Source organism: Stegodyphus dumicola, chromosome 8 (genome assembly GCF_044657685.1).
Source record: "Stegodyphus dumicola isolate Sdum_Otavi_A_Nest chromosome 8, ASM4465768v1".
Taxonomy (NCBI): Eukaryota; Metazoa; Arthropoda; class Arachnida; order Araneae; family Eresidae; genus Stegodyphus; species Stegodyphus dumicola.
In genome coordinates this window covers 18,872,111-18,899,596 of record NC_140775.1, presented here as the reverse complement: position 1 = coordinate 18,899,596, position 27,486 = coordinate 18,872,111, and the positions used below count along the sequence as shown (strand labels likewise).

At 37.5% G+C, this 27,486-nt stretch overlaps 2 protein-coding genes across 3 annotated transcripts in view; one reads left to right on the top strand and one right to left on the bottom strand.

Annotated features, from left to right (window-relative positions):
• LOC118202111 (calcium-binding protein E63-1-like) overlaps nt 1-27,486 on the top strand; it is a 710,926-nt gene that overhangs the window by 100,110 nt on the left and 583,330 nt on the right. The window lies entirely within an intron of this gene.
• The window catches only part of LOC118199139 (uncharacterized), a 74,986-nt gene continuing 66,474 nt past the window's right edge, over nt 18,975-27,486 (bottom strand). Inside the window, exon 3 of the mRNA XM_085822911.1 lies at nt 18,975-19,781. Within this exon, the coding sequence (XP_085679037.1) occupies nt 19,771-19,781 (11 nt within the window). The 3' untranslated portion in view covers nt 18,975-19,770. The remainder of the gene's footprint in view (nt 19,782-27,486) is intronic.

Here is a 27,486-nt window from a genome sequence, read left to right as displayed (position 1 = left end):
CAGTTTATACGGATGGGTCCAAGTCAAAAGATCATGTCGGGATGGCATTTGTAATTAAAGACCACATGGAGGGCAGACGCTTGCACAATGATTTCTCTGTCTTAACATCCGAACTAACTGCGATATATTATAGTCTTTTATACATTTCAAGGCTCTGCTACAAAAAGTTTATAATTTATACAGATTCGTATAGTGCTCTTAAATCAATAGAAGCTTTTCGTAATACTCAAAATCCAGTAATAGTGGATATTCTCAAAATACATATAAACTTAATAAATCGTGGATATGAAATCCTGTACTGCTGGGTTCCCGGGCATGTGGGAATAAAAGGGAATGAGCTGGCAGATATCACAGCAAAATGTGCTGTTGAACTGTCCAGTCGTCTCATCCCTTTTGCAGACATCGGTTGTGTTGTGAAACAAAAGATCCGGAAAAAAAATGGCAGCAACTTTGGGATGTTCAGCTTCAAAATAAATTAAGACATGTAAAACCTAGAATTGAGCACTGGGAATTAACCAAAAATCGTAAGGAGGAAGTTCTTTTGACTCGGCTCAGAATTGGTCACACTAGAGTGACACATAGCTACATTTTAAAAGCTGAAAATGAGCCTGTTTGTTTTAACTGTAATGTTTGTTTATCTGTTCGTCATATTTTAATTGAGTGTCCATGTTTTAATAGGCTTCGCCAGAAATATTTTAATAGCTGTGACTTACCTCTCGACCGTTTAATCGGAAGAGAGATCAATTGTAATTTATTTTATTTAAAAGAGACTGGCTTTTATCACCTTATGTAATTTGTTTTAAAGATTGTATCTTGAATTTTGAATGTTTGGTTTTAACTTGTTCTCATATGACTTCATCCTCTGGATTTGATAAATTTGTCTACTTGTTTTTATTTATTGAATTTTAAGTCATGAATTGTAATCATCCCATCTCGTGTTTGGCGCGCTATAATCATCTTTGGTTTTTGCGCCATAATTACTCACTCACTCACTCAATTCGCTCTAAACTGGACTACGGCTCAGTTGTTTACGGATCTGCCCGGTCTTCAGTGTTGTTAAAACTAGATCCTGTTCATCATCAGGCTCTGCGGATTTGTTCTGGAGCCTTCAGGACATCTCCTGTGCAGAGCCTTAATGTTGACTGTCACGAGCCATCACTCCGTTTGAGGCGTGAGGAGTTGTCTCTTTTACAGTATTTTAATATATTGTCTCAACCTGACCATCCTTACAAACTGTGTTTATTTGATGATAGCTGTGACCATTTATTTGAAGCACGTCAATGCTGTGTGCCTTATTTTCCTACCAGGATTCGTCCTCTAATTGAAGAATTCTCCTTATCTGATGTCCCCACAAGCAGTACAGCATTTTGAGATCCCACCTTGGGAAAATGCTCAAATCCAGCTTCTTGACATTTTCCACAGGTACGGAAAAACAACCACAAATGACATCATATACAGACAAATTTTTGCTGAGCACAGGCATAATTACAGCAGTTATCTTCCCGTATATACGGATGGATCAAAGTCAACTTGTCACGCTGGGATGTCCTGTATAATTGGTGACAACTTGGAGGGCAGACGTTTACACGACGCCTCCTCGGTCTTAACCACTGAACTAACTGCTATCTATTATGCGCTTTTGTACATCTCAACGCTTTGCTATAAAAATTTCATTATATATACAGACTCCTACAGTGCACTAAAAGCTTTAGAATCCTTTTCAAGCTCCGACAATCCTCTGATTGTGGATGTACTGAAGCTAAATATTAAATTAAAAAGTCGTGGATATGAAATTCTGTACTGCTGGGTCCCTGGACATACAGGAATAAAAGGCAACGAGCTGGCAGACATCACAGCAAAATCTGCTGTTGAAACGTCTGGCCCTCTCATCCCTTTTAGAGATATCTGTTGTGTCATCAAAGAGAGGATCAGATATAAATGGCAACAACTTTGGGATATTCAGATACAAAACAAGTTGAGAAGGGTGAAGGCTAAAATAGAGCATTGGCACACTACTTGCAATCGTAAGGAACAATTTCTTTTGACTCGCTTTAGATTTGGTCACACTAGAGTAACACATAACTACCTTTTGAAAGCTGAAAACAAGCCTGTTTGTGCAAACTGTGATGTTTGTCTCTCAGTATATCACATTTTAATTGAATGTCCATATTTTAATAGTCTTCGTGAGAAGTATTTTAATAGCTGCGACCTGCCTCTCGACCGTTTGATCGGAAGAGAGGTCAATACCAATTTGTTTGACTACCTGAAAGAAACAGGTTTCTATTATTTAATCTGATTTTTTTCTTTGAGATTTTATGTTAGAATTTTAATGAATCGGATATTTTAAGATTTTATATCTATATTGCATATTTCATTATCTGAATCATAATCAACATTTTCATCCCACCATTTCACTATCTTTTCACTTGCCTCGATTTTAAAAGTGTTCTGTTGCTTTGGATTTTTTCTTTTATACTTATATCTTTTATACTTTTATACTTATATGCGAAATACGAATCCTGCGTTTGGCGCATATGGCCTATAGAGCTTTGCGCCATAAATCTACCACTACCACTACCACAGAAATATTTTAATAGCTGTGACTTACCTCTCGACCGTTTAATCGGAAGGGAGGTCAATATTAATTTATTTTATTATTTAAAAGAGACTGGCTTTTATTATCTAATGTAATTTGTTTTGAAGACTGTGTCTTGAATTTTAATGTGTGCTTTTTAACTTGTTTTTATATGACTTCATCCTCTGGATTTGGTACATTTGTATACTTGTTTTTAATTATTGTATTTTAATTTCATCATTTGTAATCATCCCATCTCGTGTTTGGCGCGCTATGATCATCTTTGGTTTTGCGCCATAATCTCTCACTCACTCACTCACCCAATTCTGTAGTATGTTTTAGCAGGGAAAATGAATTCTGTTTCTTTCTAAAAAAAATCTACTATAATATATATTATATCAGGCATATCGCGTTTATTTGAATGATTATGCAAACTTATTCTAAAAATAAATAAAAATACGAAAAGTATTTCAGAACTCTTTTCTTGTCCTTGTTCAGGAGTTCGACTCCGCTCCCAGGCACGTAGAATATTCTCAGGTAGGCATGACTCTACTAATGTTTCCAAAAAATCTGCAAATTTTTCTTTGGTGCGTCCTAAGCTTTCCAGCGCTTGTAATTTAATTTCTATACTATCGAAAAGTACTCCTAAGTCCGACGCCGTTCTGCCTGTTATAGCATTCTTCGTAACAAGCCCAAGCAAATCTCTTACATAGTTCTGCACCAGAAGGTCTTCTCTACCAAATCTTTCTTTCATCTGCTCGATAGCTGTGGGATAATTCGCGGCGGTAACAGGAAAACTGTTCAAAAGTTGAGCTGCCTTTGAGCCAAGTACTGCACTTTGCACTAAGTACAAAAATTTATTTTCCGGAACAATATCCGCATCTTCATGAATTTTGGAAAATTAAATCCAAAAGCCTAAAAATTCTCTTGCATCTCCAGAGAATTTTTTCAGTTCAAGTTTAGGAAGTTTGAATTTCCTGTTTTTATTTTCTTTGGCATCCGAAATTGAAACTGAAGCAATATCTGTAGTAACATTCATCGAATTCACCTGTCCAATTTTATTCTGAAGTGTCACTTTTAAAGCTATAAAGTAATCTCTGTATCCTTCAGCCGTATTAAATTCATTTTCAAAATCATCTTGCTTAGTTTGTTCTAAAACACTGCTTTGAGTCAGGGCAAGTACTGTCCAGGCGTTCAAACTTGTCAATTAGTTTCCCCAACAACACTTGCAGTCTGACAGACGAGATTGACGGTCTAGTCTCCGGTAGTACCATGCGCGAGGAGGCAGCACCATCTATCGGCAAAAATAATAACCAAGAATTATGTTAATAGAATTGAAAAAGCGTTAGGAAGGACTGGATTGAACGTAAAATCTTTGTGATTATGAAAAGCCTCAAGAAAATCCAATTCACCAACGGAAGAAGCTTTTTGGATAATTTTTACAGATCCGAAGTCAAAATTATGATTAACCCTGCAGTGCTCGCGTGGCATATTGTTATGTTAAAGGTCGCGCGGCGTCTAACAGACGCCAGGTATATTTTTGCTGTACTAATATATATTTAGGTTATTCAACTCAAATTTATGAATGCAAAGGGATTATTGAAACAACATACATATATTTGTGGTATTATATTATAAACACAAATAACGAAACTTCAATTTACAGTGAGACTTAATTTTATTCAACTTAACTGAATACAAGTGAAAAATACAAGTAAAATTGTTTCATTTAGTTAGTTGCACAAACTAGCAATCAACGCATATTTGCTGAGCGTTTTCTAAACAAAAATGTTTACAACTGCAGTATTTGTGCTTGGTGTACCTGTTCTTGGAAGGGCCACATTCATGACATCTCTGCCTTTTAGTAGTTCAAGCCTCTATTCTAAGTTGAACTGTACTCTCATCTGGGAAAATGCTCTGAATATCCAGCTTGAGGTTTCTAGGTAATGATGAACAGGGAGAACGTCTACGCAAGGAATCATAAGCTACCCAAAAGTTTTAAAAACTCACTGCGTCTGGTGCTGATTGATAAGTTATTTGCATGATATATTATTTGAGCATTTGCAGCGAAACACGTGATCATTACCTTCAACACGCCTGATCTGCCTAAGAATATTAAGGCCGGATATCTAAATATTCCTGTAAGACCTTATATTCCAAACCCTATGCGATGTTTCCAATGCCATCGTTTCGGCCATTCTAAGACGTCTTGTCGTGGCAGCCTCACATGCGCCCGATGCTCAGAGATTGGCCACGATTCCGAAAATTGTACCGCTGCGCCTTCGTGTATAAATTGCAAGGGTCAGCACCCAGCATTTTCACGCCTGTGCCCAAAATGGAAATCCGAAAAAGAAGTACAGACTCTTAAAGTTACCAGGAACATCTCGTATGCTGAAGCCAGAAAACTAGTTCAAAGCACACAGCTCCAATCAAACAAAACTTATGCCAGTGCAGTTAAAACAACACGTAGCATTGCCACCCAAACATCAATAGGCACGCAGACTAAACCAAATAAAACCCAACCGACTACATCCACCAAGAAAACAGAAAAGTCAACTCATTTAATACAAAATAAAGAAACAGTCATTCAAAGTAAACCCAAAACTGCCACTAAAAAAGTATCAAATAAAAATAGAAGTTCCAGCAATAGCTCTTTTGACGAAATGATTTCTGAATCTGCGGATTCAGACACTATGGAAGTAGAGGAGGGTCTAGAATTTCCCAGGCATCTACTTCCACGAAAAACCAAACAAGAGCACAGAAAGAACAAAAACCAGACATAATGGCCACCCTCGTCTCATGGAACTGTCGCGGTTTCCACCGAAATTTGCTCGACATAAAAGCCATAATTAATGCTTATCATCCTGTATGCTTCGCAGTACAGGAAACAAATCTAAAACCAGAACAACAGGCAAAACTTCGGAGGTTTTCCTTCGTCAGGAAAGATAACCTTGCAGGTGAGCGTGCCAGTGGAGGTGTAGGTCTCCTCACCTCACTGGATTATCCCTCAAATGTGCTTTCTTTGACGACATCCCTCCAAGTTGTCGCTACTCAAACAAATTTTGATTTAGTTGTTAGAGTCGTTTCTCTGTATTTGCCTCCAAATGAGCATATCGATCAGCAAGATTTAAATGGTCTTTTAGAGCAGCTGCCTGAGTCTTTCATCATAATAGGAGATTTTAACGGCCATAGTCCGCTCTGGGGTAGTAAAGATACAAATTGCCGAGGAAGACAAATTGAGCAGATGATCGAAGATCATAGCCTTTGTCTCCTCAATAATGGGCAAGATACTTACTTCCATGAGCCTTCAAAAACATTCCATGCTCTCGACCTTGCCATCTGTTCACCATCTCTGTTGCCTTTTTGCACTTTTAATCTGGGTAAAGATCTTTACAACAACTTTTAATCTGGGTAAAGATCTTTATCCCATTCTTGTGTCTCTTGCACGAAGAGGAGCAAACCCCATGTCGAGATCCCCTCGATTCATACTGGACAGGGCAGACTGGGAACTCTTCTCTTCCATTGCAGAGCTCACAGATGAAATGGTAGAAGATGCGCATATCGATGACGCTGTTGAAGCTGTTACTAATACTATTATTCAGGCAGCTATGCTCTCCATTCCTAGAACATCAGGAAAACTACTAAAATATTCAAAACCATGGTGGAATCGCGACTGTCATGAAGCACTGAAAAAACAGAAAAAAGCATGGGGTATTTTTCGTAGATATCCTACTCTGCGAAACCTCATAGCCTTTAAAAGAGCCAAAGCAAATGCACGAAAAGTAAGAAGGCAGAGCCAGAGGGATTCCTGGATTTCATATGTGTCGTCAATAACATCCTCCACGCCTAGCAAGCGGGTTTGGGAAAGAGTTCGAAAAGCATGCGGCATATATAAAGACCACTCACTTTCCTTTTTGGAAAAAGATGGCCGAGTGATTAGCTCCATAGAAGAAATTGCGAATACGATTGGTGAGACATTTGCTGCCGTTTCTTCCAGCAGAAACTATACACCTGCATTTCTCTGTATGAAGCAGCACTGTGAAATAAATCCTATCGCATTCAACTCTTCCAAATCTGAGCCTTACAATAAAGACTTTACTATGCTTGAATTAAGGAGTGCTTTAATGCAGACACATAGGTCTTCTCCGGGTCTTGATGGCGTGAATTACGAAATGCTAAAGCATCTGTCCTATAAGTCACTGAATGCCATTCTCACTCTTTACAATAGAGTGTGGAAGGAGCGTACTTTTCCCAGTGCATGGAGGAGAGCTGTTGTCATTCCTATTACTAAGGCAGGGAAAGACCCAAGGAATCCCTCCAACTATCGGCCAATTGCCCTTACGAGTTGCCTCTGCAAACTGTTTGAAAAGATGGTAAACAGCCGCCTAGTCTACTTCTTGGAAAAAAAATAATATTATATCACCTTATCAAAGCGGTTTTCGAAAGGGGAGAACGACCGTAGACAATATGCTTCTATTAGAGACATCTATTCGAAAAGGCTTTGTCAGAAGAAGTCACCTTGTCTCAATATTCTTCGACATTGAGAAAGCTTATGATAAGGCATGGAGATACGGTATACTCCGGGATCTTCACGAGAGTGGCTTGCGCGGCAACCTACCAATTTTCATACAGAATTTCTTGAACGCTAGAACTTTTCAAGTAAGGATTGGCTCTGTTTTTTCGGATGTTTTTCAACAGGAAGAGGGTGTGCCTCAAGGCTGTGTGCTTAGTGTAAAGCTGTTCAATTTAAAAATAAATTCTGTATTAAAAGAACTTCCTCACACCATCTTAGGATCACTATATGTAGATGATTTACAGATTAGCTGTCGAGGAGCAGACATGAGATACATAGAGAGGCAATTGCAGATGGCTCTGAATAAGATCCAAGAATGGTCAGACAAACAGGGATTTACTTTTTCGAAACAGAAAACTGTGTGCGTGCACTTTTGTAGGAAGCGAGGTCTCCATCCTGAACCTGAGTTATATCTAAATGGTACAATTATTCCAGTTGCGCCCGAAGTAAAATTTTTAGGAGTAACGTTCGACCAGAAATTGACTTTCCTTTCTCATGTTTTAAACCTGAGAAAGAAGTGTCTCAAAACACTAAATATGTTAAAAGTGTTGGCGAACACCTCCTGGGGTGCAGAGCGTTGCTCCATGCTTCGCATTTACAGAGCGCTTATCCGCTCTAGACTGGACTATGGCTCAGTTGTTTATGGATCCGCTCGGTCATCTGTTTTGTTAAAACTGGATCCTGTTCACCATCAAGGTTTGAGGATATGTTCAGGAGCCTTCAGGACTTCTCCTGTCCAGAGCCTGTATGTTGACTGTAATGAACCATCACTTTATCTGAGGCGTGAGCAATTGTCCCTTTTGCAATAATTTAATACTCTATCTCAACCTGAACATCCCAATAAGCTGTGCTTACTTGATAATGAGTGTAACACATTATTTGAAACACGTCCATCCTGTGTTCCTACTTTCCCTTTAAGAGTTCGCCCTGTCATTGAGGAACTCTCCCTCTCTGATATGCACCCCCAAGCAGTACAGAATTTTGAAATTCCACCTTGGGAAAATTCACGGATCCAGCTTCTTGATGTTTTTAAACATCACGTAAAGGCGAGCACTAACGAGATCGTTTACAGACAACTTTTCGCTGAGCACAGGCACAAATATAGCAGTTATTATCCGATATACACAGATGGATCAAAGTCAAATGATCATGTCGGGATGGCTTTTGTATTTGAAAATTACATAGAGGGCAGATGCCTGCACCATGCTTTCTCTGTCCTAACATCTGAACTAACTGCAATATATTATGCTCTTTTGTACATCCCAAAGCTCTGCCACAAAAAGTTCATAGTATACACAGACTCGTATAGTGCTCTTAAATCCTTGGAAGCTTTTCCCAACGCTCAGAATCCTGTGGTAGTGGATGTTCTCAAAATTCATAGAAATTTAATGATACGAGGATATGAAATCCTGTACTGCTGGGTTCCCGGGCATACGGGAATAAAGGGAAACGAGCTTGCAGACATCGCGGCAAAATCTGCTGTCGAACTGTCCAGTCGCCTTATCCCTTTTAGAGACATCTGCTGTGTCATCAAGGGAAAGATACGAAAAAAATGGCAGCAAATTTGGGATGTTCAGCATCACAACAAGTTGAGAAACATCAAACCTAGAATTGAGCATTGGGATTTTGCTGCAAATCGTAAAGAGGACGTTCTTTTGACTCGACTCAGAATTGGTCATACCAGAGTCACACATAGCTATCTTCTTAAAGCTGAAAATGAGCCTGTTTGTTTTAATTGTAATGTTTGTTTATCTGTTCGTCATATTTTAATTGAGTGTCAATGTTTTAATAGTCTTCGCCAGAAATATTTTAATAGCTGTGACTTACCTCTCGACCGTTTAATCGGAAGAGAGGTCAATTCTAATTTATTTTATTATTTAAAAGAGATTGGCTTTTATTACCAAATGTAATTTGTTTTGAAGACTGTGTTTTGAATGTTAATATGTGCTTTTAACTTGTTTTTATATGACTTCATCCTCTGGATTTGGTACATTTATCTACTTGTTTTTATTTATTGAATTTTAATGTCATCAATTGTAATCATCTCATCTTTTGTTTGGCGCGTCATAATCATCTCTGGTTTTTGCGCCATAATCACTCACTCACTCACTCACTCACCCCCCCTCCAACTATCGGCCAATTGCCCTTACGAGTTGCCTCTGCAAACTGTTTGAAAAGATGGTAAACAGCCGCCTAGTCTACTTCTTGGAAAAAAATAATATTATATCACCTTATCAAAGCGGTTTTCGAAAGGGGAGAACGACCGTAGACAATATGCTTCTATTAGAGACATCTATTCGAAAAGCCTTTGTCAGAAGAAGTCACCTTGTCTCAATATTCTTCGACATTGAGAAAGCTTATGATAAGGCATGGAGATACGGTATACTCCGGGATCTTCACGAGAGTGGCTTGCGCGGCAACCTACCAATTTTCATACAGAATTTCTTGAACGCTAGAACTTTTCAAGTAAGGATTGGCTCTGTTTTTTCGGATGTTTTTCAACAGGAAGAGGGTGTGCCTCAAGGCTGTGTGCTTAGTGTAAAGCTGTTCAGTTTAAAAATAAATTCTGTATTAAAAGAACTTCCTCACACCATCTTAGGATCACTATATGTAGATGATTTACAGATTAGCTGTCGAGGAGCAGACATGAGATACATAGAGAGGCAATTGCAGATGGCTCTGAATAAGATCCAAGAATGGTCAGACAAACAGGGATTTACTTTTTCGAAACAGAAAACTGTGTGCGTGCACTTTTGTAGGAAGCGAGGTCTCCATCCTGAACCTGAGTTATATCTAAATGGTACAATTATTCCAGTTGCGCCCGAAGTAAAATTTTTAGGAGTAACGTTCGACCAGAAATTGACTTTCCTTTCTCATGTTTTAAACCTGAGAAAGAAGTGTCTCAAAACACTAAATATGTTAAAAGTGTTGGCGAACACCTCCTGGGGTGCAGAGCGTTGCTCCATGCTTCGCATTTACAGAGCGCTTATCCGCTCTAGACTGGACTATGGCTCAGTTGTTTATGGATCCGCTCGGTCATCTGTTTTGTTAAAACTGGATCCTGTTCACCATCAAGGTTTGAGGATATGTTCAGGAGCCTTCAGGACTTCTCCTGTCCAGAGCCTGTATGTTGACTGTAATGAACCATCACTTTATCTGAGGCGTGAACAATTGTCCCTTTTGCAATATTTTAATATACTATCCCAACCTGAACATCCCAATAAGCTGTGCTTACTTGATGATGTGAGTAACGCGTTATTTGAAACACGTCCATCTTGTGTTCCTACATTTCTTTTAAGAGTTCGCCCTGTCATTGAGGAACTTTCCCTCTCTGATATGCGCCCCCAAGCAGTACAGAATTTTGAAATCCCACCTTGGGAAAATACACGGATTCAGCTTCTTGATGATTTTAAGTATCATGTGAAGGCAAGCACTAACGAGATTATTTACAGACAACTCGTCGCTGAGCACAGGAACAAATATAGCAGTTATCTTCCAGTTTATACAGATGGGTCCAAGTCAAAAGATCATGTGGGGATGGCATATGTAATTAAAGACCACATGGAGGGCAGACGCTTGCACAATGCTTTCTCTGTCTAAACATCCGAATTAACTGCGATATATTATAGTCTTTTATACATCTCAAGGCTCTGCTACAAAAAGTTTATAATTTATACAGATTCGTATAGTGCTCTTAAATCAATAGAAGCTTTTCCTAATACTCAAAATCCAGTAATAGTGGATATTCGCAAAATACATATAAACTTAATGAATCGTGGGTATGATATCCTGTACTGCTGGGTTCCCGGGCATGTGGGAATAAAAGGGAATGAGCTGGCAGATATCACAGCAAAATGTGCTGTTGAACTGTCCAGTCGTCTCATCCCTTTTGCAGACATTTGTTGTGTTGTGAAACAAAAGATCCGAAAAAAATGGCAACAACTTTGGGATGTTCAGCTTCAAAATAAATTAAGACATGTAAAACGTAGAATTGAGCACTGGGAATTAACCAAAAATCGTAAGGAGGAAGTTCTTTTGACTCGCCTCAGAATTGGTCACACTAGAGTGACACATAACTACCTTTTAAAAGCTGAAAATGAGCCTGTTTGTTTTAACTGTAATGTTTGTTTATCTGTTCGTCATATTTTAATTGAGTGTCCATGTTTTAATAGTCTTCGCCAGAAATATTTTAATAGCTGTGACTTACCTCTCGACCGTTTAATCGGAAGAGAGGTCAATTCTAATTTATTTTATTATTTAAAAGATATTGGCTTTTTTTACCAAATGTAATTTGTTTTGAAGACTGTCTCTTGAATTTTAATATGTGCTTTTAACTTGTGTTTATATGACTTCATCCTCTGGATTTGGTACATTTATCTACTTGTTTTTATTTATTGAATTTTAATGTCATCAATTGTAATCATCTCATCTTTTGTTTGGCGCGTCATAATCATCTCTGGTTTTGCGCCATAATCACTCACCTCCAATAAGCTGTGCTTACTTGATATTGAGTGTAATACTTTATTTGAAACACGTCCATCCTGTGTTGCTACCTTTCCTTTAAGACTTCGCCCTATCATTGAGGAACATTCCCTCTCTGATATGCGCCCCCAAGCAGTACAGAACTTTGAAATCCCACCTTGGGAAAATTCACGGATTCAGCTTCTTGATGTTTTCAAACATCACGTGGAAGCAAGCACTAATGAGATTGTTTACAGACAACTCTTTGCTGACCACAGGCACAAATATAGCAGTTATTATCCAATATACACAGATGGATCAAAGTCAAATGATCATGTCGGGATGGCTTTTGTATTTGAAAATTACATAGAGGGCATATGCCTGCACCATGCTTTCTCAGTCCTAACATCTGAACTAACTGCAATATATGATGGTCTTTTGTACATCTCAAAGCTCTACCACAAAAAGTTCATAGTTTACACAGACTCGTATAGTGCTCTTAAATCCTTGGAAGCTTTTCCCAACATTCGGAATCCTGTGGTAGTGGATGTTCTCAAAATTCATATAAATTTAACGATTCGAGGTTATGAAGTCCTGTACTGCTGGGTTCCTGGACATGCTGGAATAAAGGGAAATGAGCTTGCAGATATCGCAGCCAAATCTGCTGTTGAACTGTCCAGTCGCCTTATCCCTTTTAGAGATATCTGCAGTGTCATCAAGGGAAAGGTCCGAAAAAAATGGCAGCAATTTTGGGATGTTCAGCATCACAACAAGTTGAGAAACGTCAAGCCTAGAATTGAACATTGGAATTTTGTTGGAAATCGTAAGGAGGACGTTCTTTTGTCTCGCCTCAGAATTGGTCACACTAGAGTCACACATAACTATCTTCTTAATGCTGAAAATGAGCCTGTTTGTTTTAATTGTAATGTTTGTTTATCTGTTCGTCATATTTTATTTGAGTGTCCATGTTTTAATAGTCTTCGCCAGAAATATTTTAATAGCTGTGACTTACAATCGGAAGAGAGGTCAATTCTAATTTATTTTATTATTTAAAAGAGATTGGCTTTTGTTACCAAATGTAATTTGTTTTGAAGACTGTGTCTTGAATTTTAATATGTGCTTTTAACTTGTGTTTATATGACTTCATCCTCTGGATTTGGTACATTTATCTACTTGTTTTTTATTTATTGAACCCCTCAGGGGGCTCACTTCTGTGAGTACGGGTGTGGCAATCCCGAGGTACCCTAGCCCTTCAGGGGATCATCTTCTTGATGAGACGGGTGTCACGATCCTGGAGCCCCAGTGATCTATCCTCTTTTCCGTCTCCTCTCCTCTTTGCTGGAACTTTTTACCTTCTCTTCTCCCTCGTGGTTTCTCTCTACGGAGTTTGGGGCTCGTCACGAGAGACTGGAACAGCCCTTGTCTCTAGTCTTCGAGTGGCGAGAAAACTGCCCACGTGTTTGCCGTGCGTGGAGACCCGTGTCGCTGGAAAGGAGGGTCCTGGTAGTTGAGGGGCGAGGTACTGTCCCCAACACACTGCTTTGGCCTCTGCTTCAGCTAAACGGGAGGCACCTTAGTCGTCCTCACGGGTGTCAATCGGCTGGTCACTAGTCCTTGTGTCAGTGGCTTGGGGTCAAGCTCTCGGGAGTACCTGCTTTCGGGAAAGCCGACTGTGGGGCTTCAGTTTGCGTATAGGTCCGGCTAGCCCTAACACAGGAATCTGTGTTCCCTTGTTGGGCTCCGTGGTGGGCGGGGCTGTCGGACCCGAATCTTTATTCTTTCACTATGGCTTCTTCTCATATCTACTTAATTAAAGATTTCGAGGTAACTCCAGTCATTCAAACTAGTTCTGAAACGTCTACAGCTAAACCAGTCACTCAACCTAGTTCTGAAACGTATACTGCTAAACCAGTCACTCAACCTAGCTCTGAACCATCTACTAATAAACCAAACATTCAACCTAGCTCTGAAACGTCTACTACTAAACCAGTCACTCAACCTGTCACTCAACCTAGTTCTGAAAATTCTGCAAAAAAATTACGGACAGATGCAAATAAAAAAAATCATCACAATAGTCCCCGTTTCCTAGTCATCTCTAGTCCTTCTGGCGAAATGCATAAGATGTCTCCTTTCGTAATAAATAAATACATCCAGTCTTGTATTGGTGAGCCGAGAAACATAAAGCGTCTCCGCTCCGGAGACTTGCTTATTGATACAAACTCAGCCACCCAGTCTGCTTCTTTACTACAGATTACTAAACTTGGGCAAGCGAATGTCACTGTAACAGCACATAAGACACTGAATTATTGTCGTGGCGTAATATCGGAATTCGACCTTCTGTACGTTCCTGAAGAAGAGATCGCTTCCGAGCTATCCGACCAAAATGTCTGCGATGCTAGGCGGATCAAGATGCGTAAGGAAGGTAAGTTGATCGATACGAAACACGTGATCCTTACCTTCAACACGCCTGATCTGCCTAAGAATATTAAGGCCGGATATTTAAATTGTCCTGTAAGACCTTATATTCCCAACCCTATGCGATGCTTCCAATGCCAGCGTTTCGGCCATTCTAAGACGTCTTGTCGTGGCAGCCTCACATGCGCCCGATGCTCAGAGATTGGCCACGATTCCGAAAATTGTACCGCTGCGCCTTCGTGTATAAATTGCAAGGGTCAGCACCCAGCATATTCACGCCTGTGCCCAAAATGGAAATCCGAAAAAGAAGTACAGACTCTTAAAGTTACCAGGTACATCTCGTATGCTGAAGCCAGAAAACTAGTTCAAAGCACACAGCTCCAATCAAACAAAACTTATGCCAGTGCAGTTAAAACAACACGTAGCATTGCCACCCAAACATCAATAGGCACGCAGACTAAACCAAATAAAACCCAACCGACTACATCCACCAAGAAAACAGAAAAGTCAACTCATTTAATACAAAATAAAGAAACAGTCATTCAAAGTAAACCCAAAACTGCCACTAAAAAAGTATCAAATAAAAATAGAAGTTCCAGCAATAGCTCTTTTGACGAAATGATTTCTGAATCTGCGGATTCAGACACTATGGAAGTAGAGGAGGGTCTAGAATTTCCCAGGCATCTACTTCCACGAAAAACCAAACAAGAGCACAGAAAGAACAAAAACCAGACATAATGGCCACCCTCGTCTCATGGAACTGTCACGGTTTCCACCGAAATTTGCTCGACATCAAAGCCATAATTAATGCTTATCATCCTGTATGCTTCGCAGTACAGGAAACAAATCTAAAACCGGAACAACAGGCAAAACTTCGGAGGTTTTCCTTCGTCAGGAAAGATAACCTTGCAGGTGAGCGTGCCAGTGGAGGTGTAGGTCTCCTCACCTCACTGGATTATCCCTCAAATGTGCTTTCTTTGACGACATCCCTCCAAGTTGTCGCTACTCAAACAAATTTTGATTTTGTTGTTACAGTCGTTTCTCTGTATTTGCCTCCAAATGAGCATATTGATCAGCAAGATTTAAATGGTCTTTTAGAGCAGCTGCCTGAGCCTTTCATCATAATAGGAGATTTTAACCGCCATAGTCCGCTCTGGGGTAGTAAGGATACTAATTGCCGAGGAAGACAAATTGAGCAGATGATCGAAAATCATAGCCTTTGTCTCCTCAATAATGGGCAAGATACTTACTTCCATGAGCCTTCAAAAACATTCCATGCTCTCGACCTTGCCATCTGTTCACCATCTCTGTTGCCTTTTTGCACTTTTAATGTGGGTAAAGATCTTTACAACAGTGATCATTATCCCATTCTTGTGTCTCTTGCACGAAGAGGAGCAAACCCCATGTCGAGATCCCCTCGATTCATACTGGACAGGGCAGACTGGGAACTCTTCTCTTCCATTGCAGAGCTCACAGATGAAATGGTAGAAGATGCGCATACCGATGACGCTGTTGAAGCTGTTACTAATACTATTATTCAGGCAGCTATGCTTTCGTTTCCTAGAACATCAGGAAAACTACTAAAATATTCAAAACCATGGTGGAATCGCGACTGTCATGAAGCACTGAAAAAACAGAAAAAAGCATGGGGTATTTTTCGTAGATATCCTACTCTGCGAAACCTCATAGCCTTTAAAAGAGCCAAAGCAAATGCACGAAAAGTAAGAAGGCAGAGCCAGAGGGATTCCTGGATTTCATATGTGTCGTCAATAACATCCTCCACGCCTAGCAAGCGGGTTTGGGAAAGAGTTCAAAAAGCATGCGGCATATATAAAGACCACTCACTTTCCTTTTTGGAAAAAGATGGCCGAGTGATTAGCTCCATAGAAGAAATTGCGAATACTATTGGTGAGACATTTGCTTCCGTTTCTTCCAGCAGAAACTATACACCTGCATTTCTTTCTATGAAGCAGCACTCTGAAATAAATCCCATCGCATTCAACTCTTCCAAATGTGAGCCTTACAATAGAGACTTTACTATGCTTGAATTAAGGAGTGCTTTATTGCAGACACATAGGTCTTCTCCGGGTCTTGATGGAGTGAATTATGAAATGCTAAAGCATCTGTCCTGTAAGTCAGTGAATGCCCTTCTCACTCTTTACAATAGGGTGTGGAAGGAGCATGCCTTTCCCATGCATGGAGGACAGCTGTTGTCATTCCTATTCCTAAGCCAGGGAAAGATCCAAGGAATCCCTCCAACTATCGGCCAATTGCCCTTACGAGTTGCCTCTGCAAACTGTTTGAAAAGATGGTAAACAGCCGCCTAGTCTACTTCTTGGAAAAGAATATTATATCGCCTTATCAGAGTGGTTTTCGAAAGGGAAGAACAACTGTAGATAACATGCTCCTCTTAGAGACATCTATTCGAAAAGCATTTGTAAGAAGAAGCCACCTTGTCTCGATATTCTTCGACATTGAAAAAGCTTATGATAAGGCATGGAGATACGGTATACTCCGGGATCTTCACGAGAGTGGCTTGCGCGGCAACCTACCAATTTTCATTCAAAATTTCTTGAACACTAGAACTTTTCAAGTAAGAATTGGCTCTGTTTTTTCGGATGTTTTTGAACAGGAAGAGGGTGTGCCTCAAGGCTGTGTGCTCAGTGTAACCCTGTTTAGTTTAAAAATAAATTCTGTACTAAAATAACTTCTTCCCACCATCTTGGGATCTCTATATGTTGATGATCTGCAGATTAGCTTTCGAGGAGCAGACATGAGATATGTAGAGAGGCAACTGCAGATGGCTCTGATTAAGATCCAAGAATGGTCAGACAAACAGGGATTTACATTTTCGAAACAGAAAACTGTCTGCGTACACTTTTGTAGGAAGCGAGGTCTCCATCCTGAACCTGAGTTATACTTGAATGGTACAATTATTCCAGTTGCGCCTGAAGTAAAATTTTTAGGAGTGACGTTCGACCGAAAATTGACTTTCCTTTCTCATTTTTTAAACCTGAGAAAGAAGTGTCTAAAAACACTAAATATTTTAAAAGTGTTGGCGAACACCTCCTGGGGTGCAGAGCGTTGCTCCATGCTTCGCATTTACAGAGCGCTTATCCGCTCTAAACTGGACTATGGCTCAGTTGTTTATGGATCCGCTCGGTCATCTGTTTTGTTAAAACTGGATCCTGTTCACCATCAAGGTCTGCGGATTTGTTCAGGAGCTTTCAGGACTTCTCCTGTGCAGAGCCTATATGTTGACTGTAACGAACCATCACTTTATCTGAGGCGTGAGCAATTGTCCCTTTTGCAATATTTTAATACTCTATCACAACCTGAACATCCCAATAAGCTGTGCTTACTTGATAATGAGTGTAACACATTATTTGAAACACGTCCATCCTGTGTTCCTACTTTCTCTTTAAGAGTTCGCCCTGTCATTGAGGAACTCTCCCTCTCTGATGTGCACCCCCAAGCAGTACAGAATTTTGAAATTCCACCTTGGGAAAATTCACGGATCCAGCTTCTTGATGTTTTTAAACATCACGTAAAGGCGAGCACTAACGAGATCGTTTACAGACAAATTTTCGCTGAGCACAGGCACAAATATAGCAGTTAATATCCGATATACACAGATGGATCAAAGTCAAATGATCATGTCGGGATGGCTTTTGTATTTGAAAATTGCATAGAGGGCAGATGCCTGCACCATGCTTTCTCTGTCCTAACATCTGAACTAACTGCAATATATTATGCTCTTTTGTACATCTCAAAGCTCTGCCACAAAAAGTTCATAGTTTACACAGACTCGTATAGTGCTCTTAAATCCTTGGAAGCTTTTCCCAACGCTCAGAATCCTGTGGTAGTGGATGTTCTCAAAATTCATAGAAATTTAATGATACGAGGATATGAAATCCTGTACTGCTGGTTTCCCGGGCATACGGGAATAAAGGGAAACGAGCTTGCAGACATCGCGGCAAAATCTGCTGTCGAACTGTCCAGTCGCCTTATCCCTTTTAGAGACATCTGCTGTGTCATCAAGGGAAAGATACGAAAAAAATGGGAGCAAATTTGGGATGTTCAGCATCACAACAAGTTGAGAAACATCAAACCTAGAATTGAGCATTGGGATTTTGCTGGAAATCGTAAAGAGGACGTTCTTTTGACTCGACTCAGAATTGGTCATACCAGAGTCACACATAGCTATCTTCTTAAAGCTGAAAATGAGCCTGTTTGTTTTAATTGTAATGTTTGTTTATCTGTTCGTCATATTTTAATTGAGTGTCAATGTTTTAATAGTCTTCGCCAGAAATATTTTAATAGCTGTGACTTACCTCTCGACCGTTTAATCGGAAGAGAGGTCAATTCTAATTTATTTTATTATTTAAAAGAGATTGGCTTTTATTACCAAATGTAATTTGTTTTGAAGACTGTGTCTTGAATGTTAATATGTGCTTTTAACTTGTTTTTATATGACTTCATCCTCTGGATTTGGTACATTTATCTACTTGTTTTTATTTATTGAATTTTAATGTCATCAATTGTAATCATCTCATCTTTTGTTTGGCGCGTCATAATCATCTCTGGTTTTTGCGCCATAATCACTCACTCACTCACTCACTCACTTTATTTATTGAATTTTAATGTCATCAATTGTAATCATCTCATCTTTTGTTTGGCGCGTCATAATCATCTCTGGTTTTTGCGCCATAATCACTCACTCACTCACTCTTGAGCATTTGCAGCTGCTACATTCATCATACTATTAAACATGACCATAGGACATCTGTTCGTTTTCTGGCGACATTGTAAGTGCTACACAACTGGTCAACACTATCAACTTTTGATTTAGTTGCGTTATAAAATGTTATCATTTGAGCTTGTTTTTTCACATGATTCATCAATTACATCATCATGATGCATAGTGGAGAGAATCAGAACCACCTTGTTTTCCCTTAGTTACATAAGACATTAGAGTCATTCTGAAACCTAAACAATGATGTTCCTACTTCCCGATTCTTTTGTATGTGTAAACTCTGGAGGAATGTCGCTCTTATTCTTTCTCCAGACAAAATAGTCCCAACCAAAGTAAGATTATTTTGAAGCAAAAAATCGCTGTTGTCGAACCTCAAACAATATGAAAGGAACCTAAATCGTTTTTCAGACATTATTAGATGGCATAACTCAACACCCATTTCATCAGAGAGCCATATCTCCTTGGTATTTGCATGACTGTCCTTTTTAGAAGCACAAATGTGTAATACGCCTAGAAGCGCTTTTATTTCAATTATGTCGGTCAAATGCGTATCCCTTTCCCAAGAATAATTTTCCTGTACTGTGGGCATCTTTTCATTTGTGAATTTAATTATATTAGATAGCATGCTATTGTCGAAAAATTATGCCCAACATTGCTCCGGCTTTCGAGCATTTTTTGCGACACCTTTCACCCCTGGAGAATGAGTGATAATATTATGTCGCCGAGTGCGTATATTTTTTATTTTTAGGTGGGCAAACTTTTGATCATTTTTTCCGGCCTAGGAAATAATTATCGGCAATATAATTAGTACTATCGCTATCATCGGAGTTTTTCTTGCTCGGTGTCTGTTTTCGTCTCTTGTTTCCACTCTATCTTCTTCTGCATCTCTATAATCATCAAACTCATCTCCTGATTCATATTCTTCCATCAGCATACGTAGTACTATATCCCTGTCACGTTCATATGCCATATTGAATTTTTTCTGAGAAGTCATTTTGAATCTAAAGGTAAGAAAATAAATAATAGAAACAAATGTTACCCATAAAAATTATAAATACCAAAAGAAATACATTCTTTTTACATTTAAAATTAAATATATTCAAAAACAATTTCTTTTACCTATCACTAAAATGGAAAAAAAAACATAGGGACAGCTGTTGATAATATAAATTAAAAATACTAGAATATATAAATTTTAAAATACTTACCTTTAGAATCAAAAACGGTCGTGTGGCGTTTCCTAGACTCCAGCAGTGCACATCGGCATATAACCTCTTCCTCTCAGCATTAAAATGAAAATAGCGTTGTTTCGATGATTTCTACTTATTTGTGTATAGTGGACAGAAAGGTAGATGGCAGCATAAGCTCACGCATCAGCTTATAAAAGAATTAAAAAAGAAACATCCCTGGCGTCTGTGGGACGCCGCGCAAGCAGTGCAGAGTTAAATTCCCAACTATGATACGCTATTGAAGACTTGTTAATTTCGCCTTTGCGGACATAAGGTTCGTGTTCCTTGATACGAAACTTTAACGCCCTTTTTGTTTGGCCAATATATCTCAAGCTACACTGACACGATATACTATAAATTACCAATAATTAAAGTCGGAAACGCAATCTTTTAGAATGGAACCGTGAATTTTATTGATAGGGCAGAAACTGACTTGAAAATTGAATTTCTGGAGAATCCGTGTAACTTTATAACTAACAGAAGGATAAAATGGAAGCACGACAAGGTCATTAATATTATTTGTAACAGTGTAAAATCTTCTTTGATGGGAATCTGAAAATTTTTAACGGCTTTATCAATGATCACGGGAGAAAATCCTCGGTCAATAGCAAGTGCTTTCAAATAATTAAGTTCATTGGTAAGCAAAGATTCTGAGGAACAAACTTTGAGCGCACGAAATACATAATAGTAAAAAGAAGCCATTTTTTGCTTAACAGGGTGGCATGACTTTGCCTGGGGCGGTAAACAAACTGCAAAGGGTTTACGGTACACTGTAGTGCTAAAATCAGTTTCATTGCGGATTATTAGAATATCGAGGAAGGGGAGGTAATTGTTGGATTCAGTTTCAAGAGTAAATTGGATGGCTGGATCAATTGAATTTATAATAAATTAAATCTTGGATAATCTTGTTTATTACCATCAAAAAGCGCGAAAGTGTCGTCTACATACCGAATCCAAAGACGTAAAGATAGTTTATCAAATGATTTCACCTCAAAATACTGCATATAAATGTCAGCAGGTAATCCTTCAATTTGACGAAAATATTCATTTTGGAAAACAAAGTGGGTTTGACTTTGAGAGACTTTAGTAAGCGAAACCAACTCATCAATTTCAGTATGTGTGAAATGGAATTCCCGAAGCTTAGTTTCAACACATTTAGTGCTCCGTTAACCGGAACATTAGTAAACTGTGATTTGACATCAAATGAAACGATAATGGAACACAGTGGAGAAATATCTTTAAGGTTATCGCTGACTTCAAAAGAATTTTTTACAGTGTGAATATTGTTAGCAAGTAAAGGAGAAAATCTAGAAATTAAATATTTGGCCAAAGGATATGATGCTGTACCTATGTTGGAAAGAATTGGTCGAAAAGGAATACCAGTTTTGGACTTTTGGGAGAGCATAAAGCCTAGCGCAGTTAGTATTAGTTGGAATAAGGGATTTCTTCAACTGCGTTAGCAGTATATGAGAAGATTTAATAGCTGTTTTAACGTTGATGAGAACCGAAGTTAAAGGATCTTTAGGGATCGAGCAGTATGGGCCTTCATTTATCAGTTTAGAGACTCCAGCAATATATGTGTGTTTGTCCATAACAACGATCTGTCCGCCCTTATCGGCTTTAGAAGTAATGATATTAGTATTAGAATGAATTTCACGTAAGGTCTCCTTTTCCTTTTTCCTAAGAGAGCTTAGCAGGGGCCGAGCGGTAAAGTCGCTAAACACTGGTATTTCGGTCCGAGGTTCGAATCCTGCGAACGGGCTGGCTGCATGGGCGCCTTCGTGGTTTTCCCCATGTGTAACGTGTATACGAGCCAGTTTCCCTTATAAAGTCCTCCACGAAGGCATCTCTTCCCTTAGGCAGATAGCCCTAGTGTGCTTTGCCATAATTAAATACACACCACCTTTTGGCTAAGATTCGAACCCAAAGATTTGTTGTTAAAATTAACGTTATGAGTAATTAGGTGGCGGATTGTATCCGTTTGCGTTTCTGAAATTTTGCGGAATTTAAAAGCTTTCTCAACATGGGTGCGATGATTTCACGAACTGAAAGTTTAGATGTCTTTGAGAAAAGTTGAAATTATATTTTAATACTTTTAACTGATCCCCCGAAAGATTCTTGTTAGAGATATTAACGGTGGGGGTTAGCGTTTACAGTGGGAAGATTAACTAAATGGGTGGGACTAGCCGACTGGTGTGTGAGCTTGAGGAATTTAGAAATAAGTACATTTTTATGTCGTTGACAAACGGTATCGGTTCTAGACCGAGATGTATGATCAAATGAAGAAAAATTTACAGTTGAATTAGCAATTTTTAAATGGAGGTAATATTATTCAAATTCAATTTTAGATAAATTGTGCCCCTTATAATACGACGAAGATGTGACAATTTGAATTTATGCAAAATTTTCGAAACGTGAACGGAAGATTTTAGGCTGCATTTCACATGTATAATGATATTATGGAATTTGTATAATGATATTTGGGAATGATATTATGGTGTTTGCATTTAAGTAGCAATTGCAGATGATTCAAGAATTTCATACGCTTAAGGCGTAACTTACAAAATCGGTTCTTGTCAGTGGACATATTGTGAAAAGTGTACAAGCAAAAAACAAGTGAACCAAAGAAATATAATCGCGAAAGTTCAAAAAAGCAAATAATTATAACATGGAAAAACACCAATAATTAATGAAGACAATTTGCAGCAACATATGACAAAACATTCAAAAGGAGAGAAACTAATTCTGAAAAACCAATAGCCACGTGGAAAGATGCAACGAAAGTCAAAATGGTGCACGTGGTAAAACGATATAAAGTAGAATTTCCTTGAAAATGAGGATTGATAGCACAAACTAGAAGAGAAGAGAAACACGCCAATGTGACAATCAAAATCACAATAACAACCTTCTATTTAGCGTACATATGTTAAAACACTCAATCGATTTCAAGGGTAGCTAAAGGTCCCTCCTCATCAAGGGAACGAAATTACTAGAAAGGGGAAAAAAGAAGAAAAATAAAGCATCGGCAAAGGAGTCGCAGAAACACTTGGTCGTTTACGGATTTTTGAATCAGAGTTACACTGGCGGTCTACTTTTACTGAGCCAGGCTATCTGATCAAACAATTGACACATAGACTAAAAACGCAAAGAAATCAGCGAAGTCAAAAAATAGGGAGCGAGAGGCAACTGCACCTTCACGCACCAAGTCTGAACCTCGATACAAGGTTGTTATTGCGATTTTGATTGTCACATTGGCGTGTTTCTGTTCTAAAATTTAATCAAATTTGAGATTTTAAACAATCTGTTGTTAATATTGGCAAATCAAAAATGATTATAACTATTTCGGCTTATATTTAAGTATAAAGCGTTCGTGGAATTTTCCGAATTACATTCAGTCGCTGAGAAAACTTTTTAAATTGCTTTACTTTATTTTATTCTAATTACATAAGGTCCTTAAGTTTTTTTTTTTTTTTTTTTTTTTTTTTTTTTTTTTTTTTTTTTTTTTTGTGTGTGTGTGTGTGTGTGTGTGTGTGTGTGTGTGTGTGTTAATTTTCTTTTTTTGTCTAATCATTTCATTTTCCGGATAAAATGTTGACAAAAATCTGTGAATGCTAATCTTCTTATAGAATTAGGACATCAAAGTTTTAGTTTTGCAATTAAGGTGACAAATGTGGTATTAGAAACTTTTTTTTATATATTCGTAATAAATTGTACTTTAGAAAAAGAATATTAAAAATAAGAGCGAAATTCTTTTTAAGTTAGCGAAACATCTTTAAATTCCCGAATTATCTAGTTAGTTAGGAGCGTTTGACATTTTTATTGTTCTTTTTAACTTAATTTCAAGAATAAATTTGGATCGTGTAAAGAAGTTTTTTTTATTATTATTTTCTTTCTAATTTTTTTTTAAAATATAGAAAAACGTAGAAGGAAAATTTCTTATCATTACTTAGAAAACAACACTTCCAATTCTATAATCGCAAAATTTTCTTCGTCTTTATTTTTTGAAAATATGTTGATATTTTTTGCTATGATTAATATGTACTTAATTTTCTGAACAGTGTTTATTTTTTTATTTAAAAATCTTCTATAGTTTTCTTTTCTTTCGTAAGACACGAGTGATAATCTTCTGTGCGTTGGTAGTGACGTAATTCTGTGCGTTAAGGGTCTTTAATAAATCGTATGGGCAAAGAAGGCGGATGAGGAGAATTTTACTGATAAATCTTGGAGCCTCTTGCGTGATCTGTTAAGAACATCCATTACGGATTATCTTGTAAGCCCATTAAATCTGAAAGCCCACGTCACTAAGGAAGTTATCCATTTCATTTTATGTGGATATAAATGAATTTCTTCGGTGCAGAAGTTTAAATTCTTTTTGTATTACGAATTTTATTAAAAAATATTCGTCGCTCTAATAAGTGATTGGTTAAACTGAAAATTGAAGAGGCTGTTCTCAAAAGGTGGCTTATTGATCCTTTGTATGCAGTTCTATTTAAAATAATTCTCGAAACATTTATGAGAATTGTACGAAAAGTTTTCACGAATGATACATAGGTTTGCACATACGAAAAGTTTTCACGAATGGTGCCTAGGTTTGCACAGACAAATCTGTCTGTATGGTAAACATTCTAAATAACGTTATTTAATTTGCTTTGACAAATTCAGTGTTAATTGCTAGAAAGTTCTCTGCTTTAAGCGCAAAATTCGAAGCTGTATTCTAGAACTATTTTGGAGATTTAGAGTACATTGCGAACCTTTTACCGACCGCTATTCAAGACATTTAGGTAAATATACACAGCGACTCAAAAGAAAGTTGCTTTGTTTGGTGATGCTTGAATAAAATTGTTCTGATGTCTGAGTTCATTATTGAATATATCTGCTGACCATGTAAAAAGATTAATTGCTCACATCTTTGGAAACTGTGCACAAGAATGTGTGAAATATTTATTTCTGTTATTAAAGTATGATGAATTTTTAAAGAGTTATTTAAATTATTAACGAATGATGAGTTTTTAAAAAGTTATTTAAATTATTAACGAATGATGAGTTTTAAAGAGTTATTTAAATTATTAAGGAATGATGAGTTTATTAGTGATGAGTGGATTAGATTAGTGGTGAGTAGTTTAGACTCGGTAGGACTTCAGATATGATTTACTGGGCCACATGAAAAGTTAGATTTTTATGTTTACTAAACAGCATCCATCCAGTATTGAAACTGTTTCGGTAAGTCAATTAGATATCGTTATATATGCCTATTATTAGAAACAGATGTGATGAATTCCTGGCGTATGAGAAGCACGAAGCCTAAATAAACATTACACTAAATTTTTTGTGTTTATAAGTACTTTTTTTAATTTAAATGAAGTTGTGCGTAATGAATCAAAAATTTAATCATCAGTTTTCAGTCCGAGATCTTAGTAGTATATGTAAATCAAAAATACTGTAATGCAGTTTCTAGAAGTAACGCGTCGTGTTTGATAAATAATGTTTTAATCGAAGACGATTGTAATTATACCAGTGATTTCCAGTTGTACCTTACTGGCACTTCATTTTTTACTGAACGGCCCACCAACGGCAGAGCGGTAAAATTGCTGAACACTGGTAGTTCTGTCCGGGGATCGAATCCCGGCGAACGGGCTGGCTACATGGACACTTTCATGGTTAACCCTATGTGTAGCGTATTTTGCGAACCAGTTTCGCTTAGAAAGCCCTCCACGGAAAAATCCCTCCCTTTATGCAGATAGCCATCTTTTACTTTGGCGTAATTAAATAAACCAAACCACTGATTCCTCGAGCTGGCTTCATAAATATTTTCGTGTTTTTCTCCATGTGTAATATGAATACGAGCTAGCTTTTCTTAGAAATTCATCCTTCGCCCTTAGGCCGATAGCTTTAGATAATCAAATAAGCGAAACCATTTTATTCAATTCTACTGATCATTCAATATTTCCACTTGATTTCTAATTATTATTTTAGGAATAATCTTTCAGATTAGCTTGAAGACTGCTTCTCACTGCTTCTTCCAGATAATGGTAATAGGCGAAATCACAAATCATCCCACATACAATATTCTGTTTCTGTACACAGATTTCACAAATAGAATCGTGAAAATTTTCGATTCTTATAATTATGATGACTGAAAAACGGGTACTTAAATTCGAAAATGTCATGTCGCCTCTCCTGAGCTTCACCTCACACGCTTATTACCATACTATCGACGTGAAACACAACCTATTATAAAACTGCGTAACATATTTCCTTATATAATATCATAAGTAATCTATCTGAAAATAATTTTTAGGGATTTTGCGTTTTCACATTAAGTGGACGTTCAAATACTTTTTTTTTTTTTTTTTAAATTATTGTCATAGAATTATGAAATTTTGCATGCATGTATATTTTACTCTAATTATATCAAATGTCTTTGAAAAAAAATTCTGTATCATTGCAATTTTTTTTTTTTTTTTCAAATTTCTTTTGAATTTTTAAACTTTTTTCAAAATGCTCCATGCGGCTTAATTTTTTTCTGTTTCTTGTTATTTTTGCTTTATTTTTATTAAAAATGCATTGCAAACACAACTTCGTATCAATTAGTGAATTGCATAAAATGTTAATTTTTAATTAATATTTCTTTCACATATACCTGAATTTTGGACAAAATTTCCCACTTTAATACACTTTAATTAAACTTTTATCCCTTTAATGAAGTCACATTCAAAAATGCATACTAAATTTTGTTACATGTATAAATGGGAATCTAAATTACAGTTAGTTTGAACATAAAATAAAGCGCATGGAGCATTTTGAAGATGTAATAATCGCGAAAATTTCATTGTGAGAGAAATACATTTTAAGAATATTTTTACTCTTACCTATAATAGTTACTTCTTAACATGTCCTAATGTATGATTCTATTTAATATAAAATATTTTAACATTATTTTACGTATGCATAAATAATATTTTTACTAATAACAGTCGTAGAATGGTAAGAAATACTAAATATTATTTTAGAAATTTTCTCGAACACTTTCAGTAAATTCATCCAAATACTTTTTTTTAACCTAAGAATCACTTTAAAAACATCCTGCACCACATGTTTCCCCTTCCTCATTTACATTTGCATTATGTTTACCTACCTTACATAGTTTTTTTGGTAATTCTTCTTTTCTTGTATTCAGTCGAACCCTTCTTTTTGCTTTGATGTATACGACGTTTATCTTGCCTCTGTCCAATAGAATTGAACATGAATTTATATCTTTATGTTCCATACCTAAAGTATTTAAACACTCAAAATTGAAGTCACTAATTGCTGTGATAACAGTTATTTCGAGTCTGTTTTCAGTACAAATGTTTCTTTCGGGCAGTTCATCGAAATATCGCTATGTGAAGTCTGATTAGTGTTTTGTATTTTTTCAGATATGGATCATGCTAAAAGCTGATTACTGGCTAAACTCGATACACTGGCAATATTTTGGATA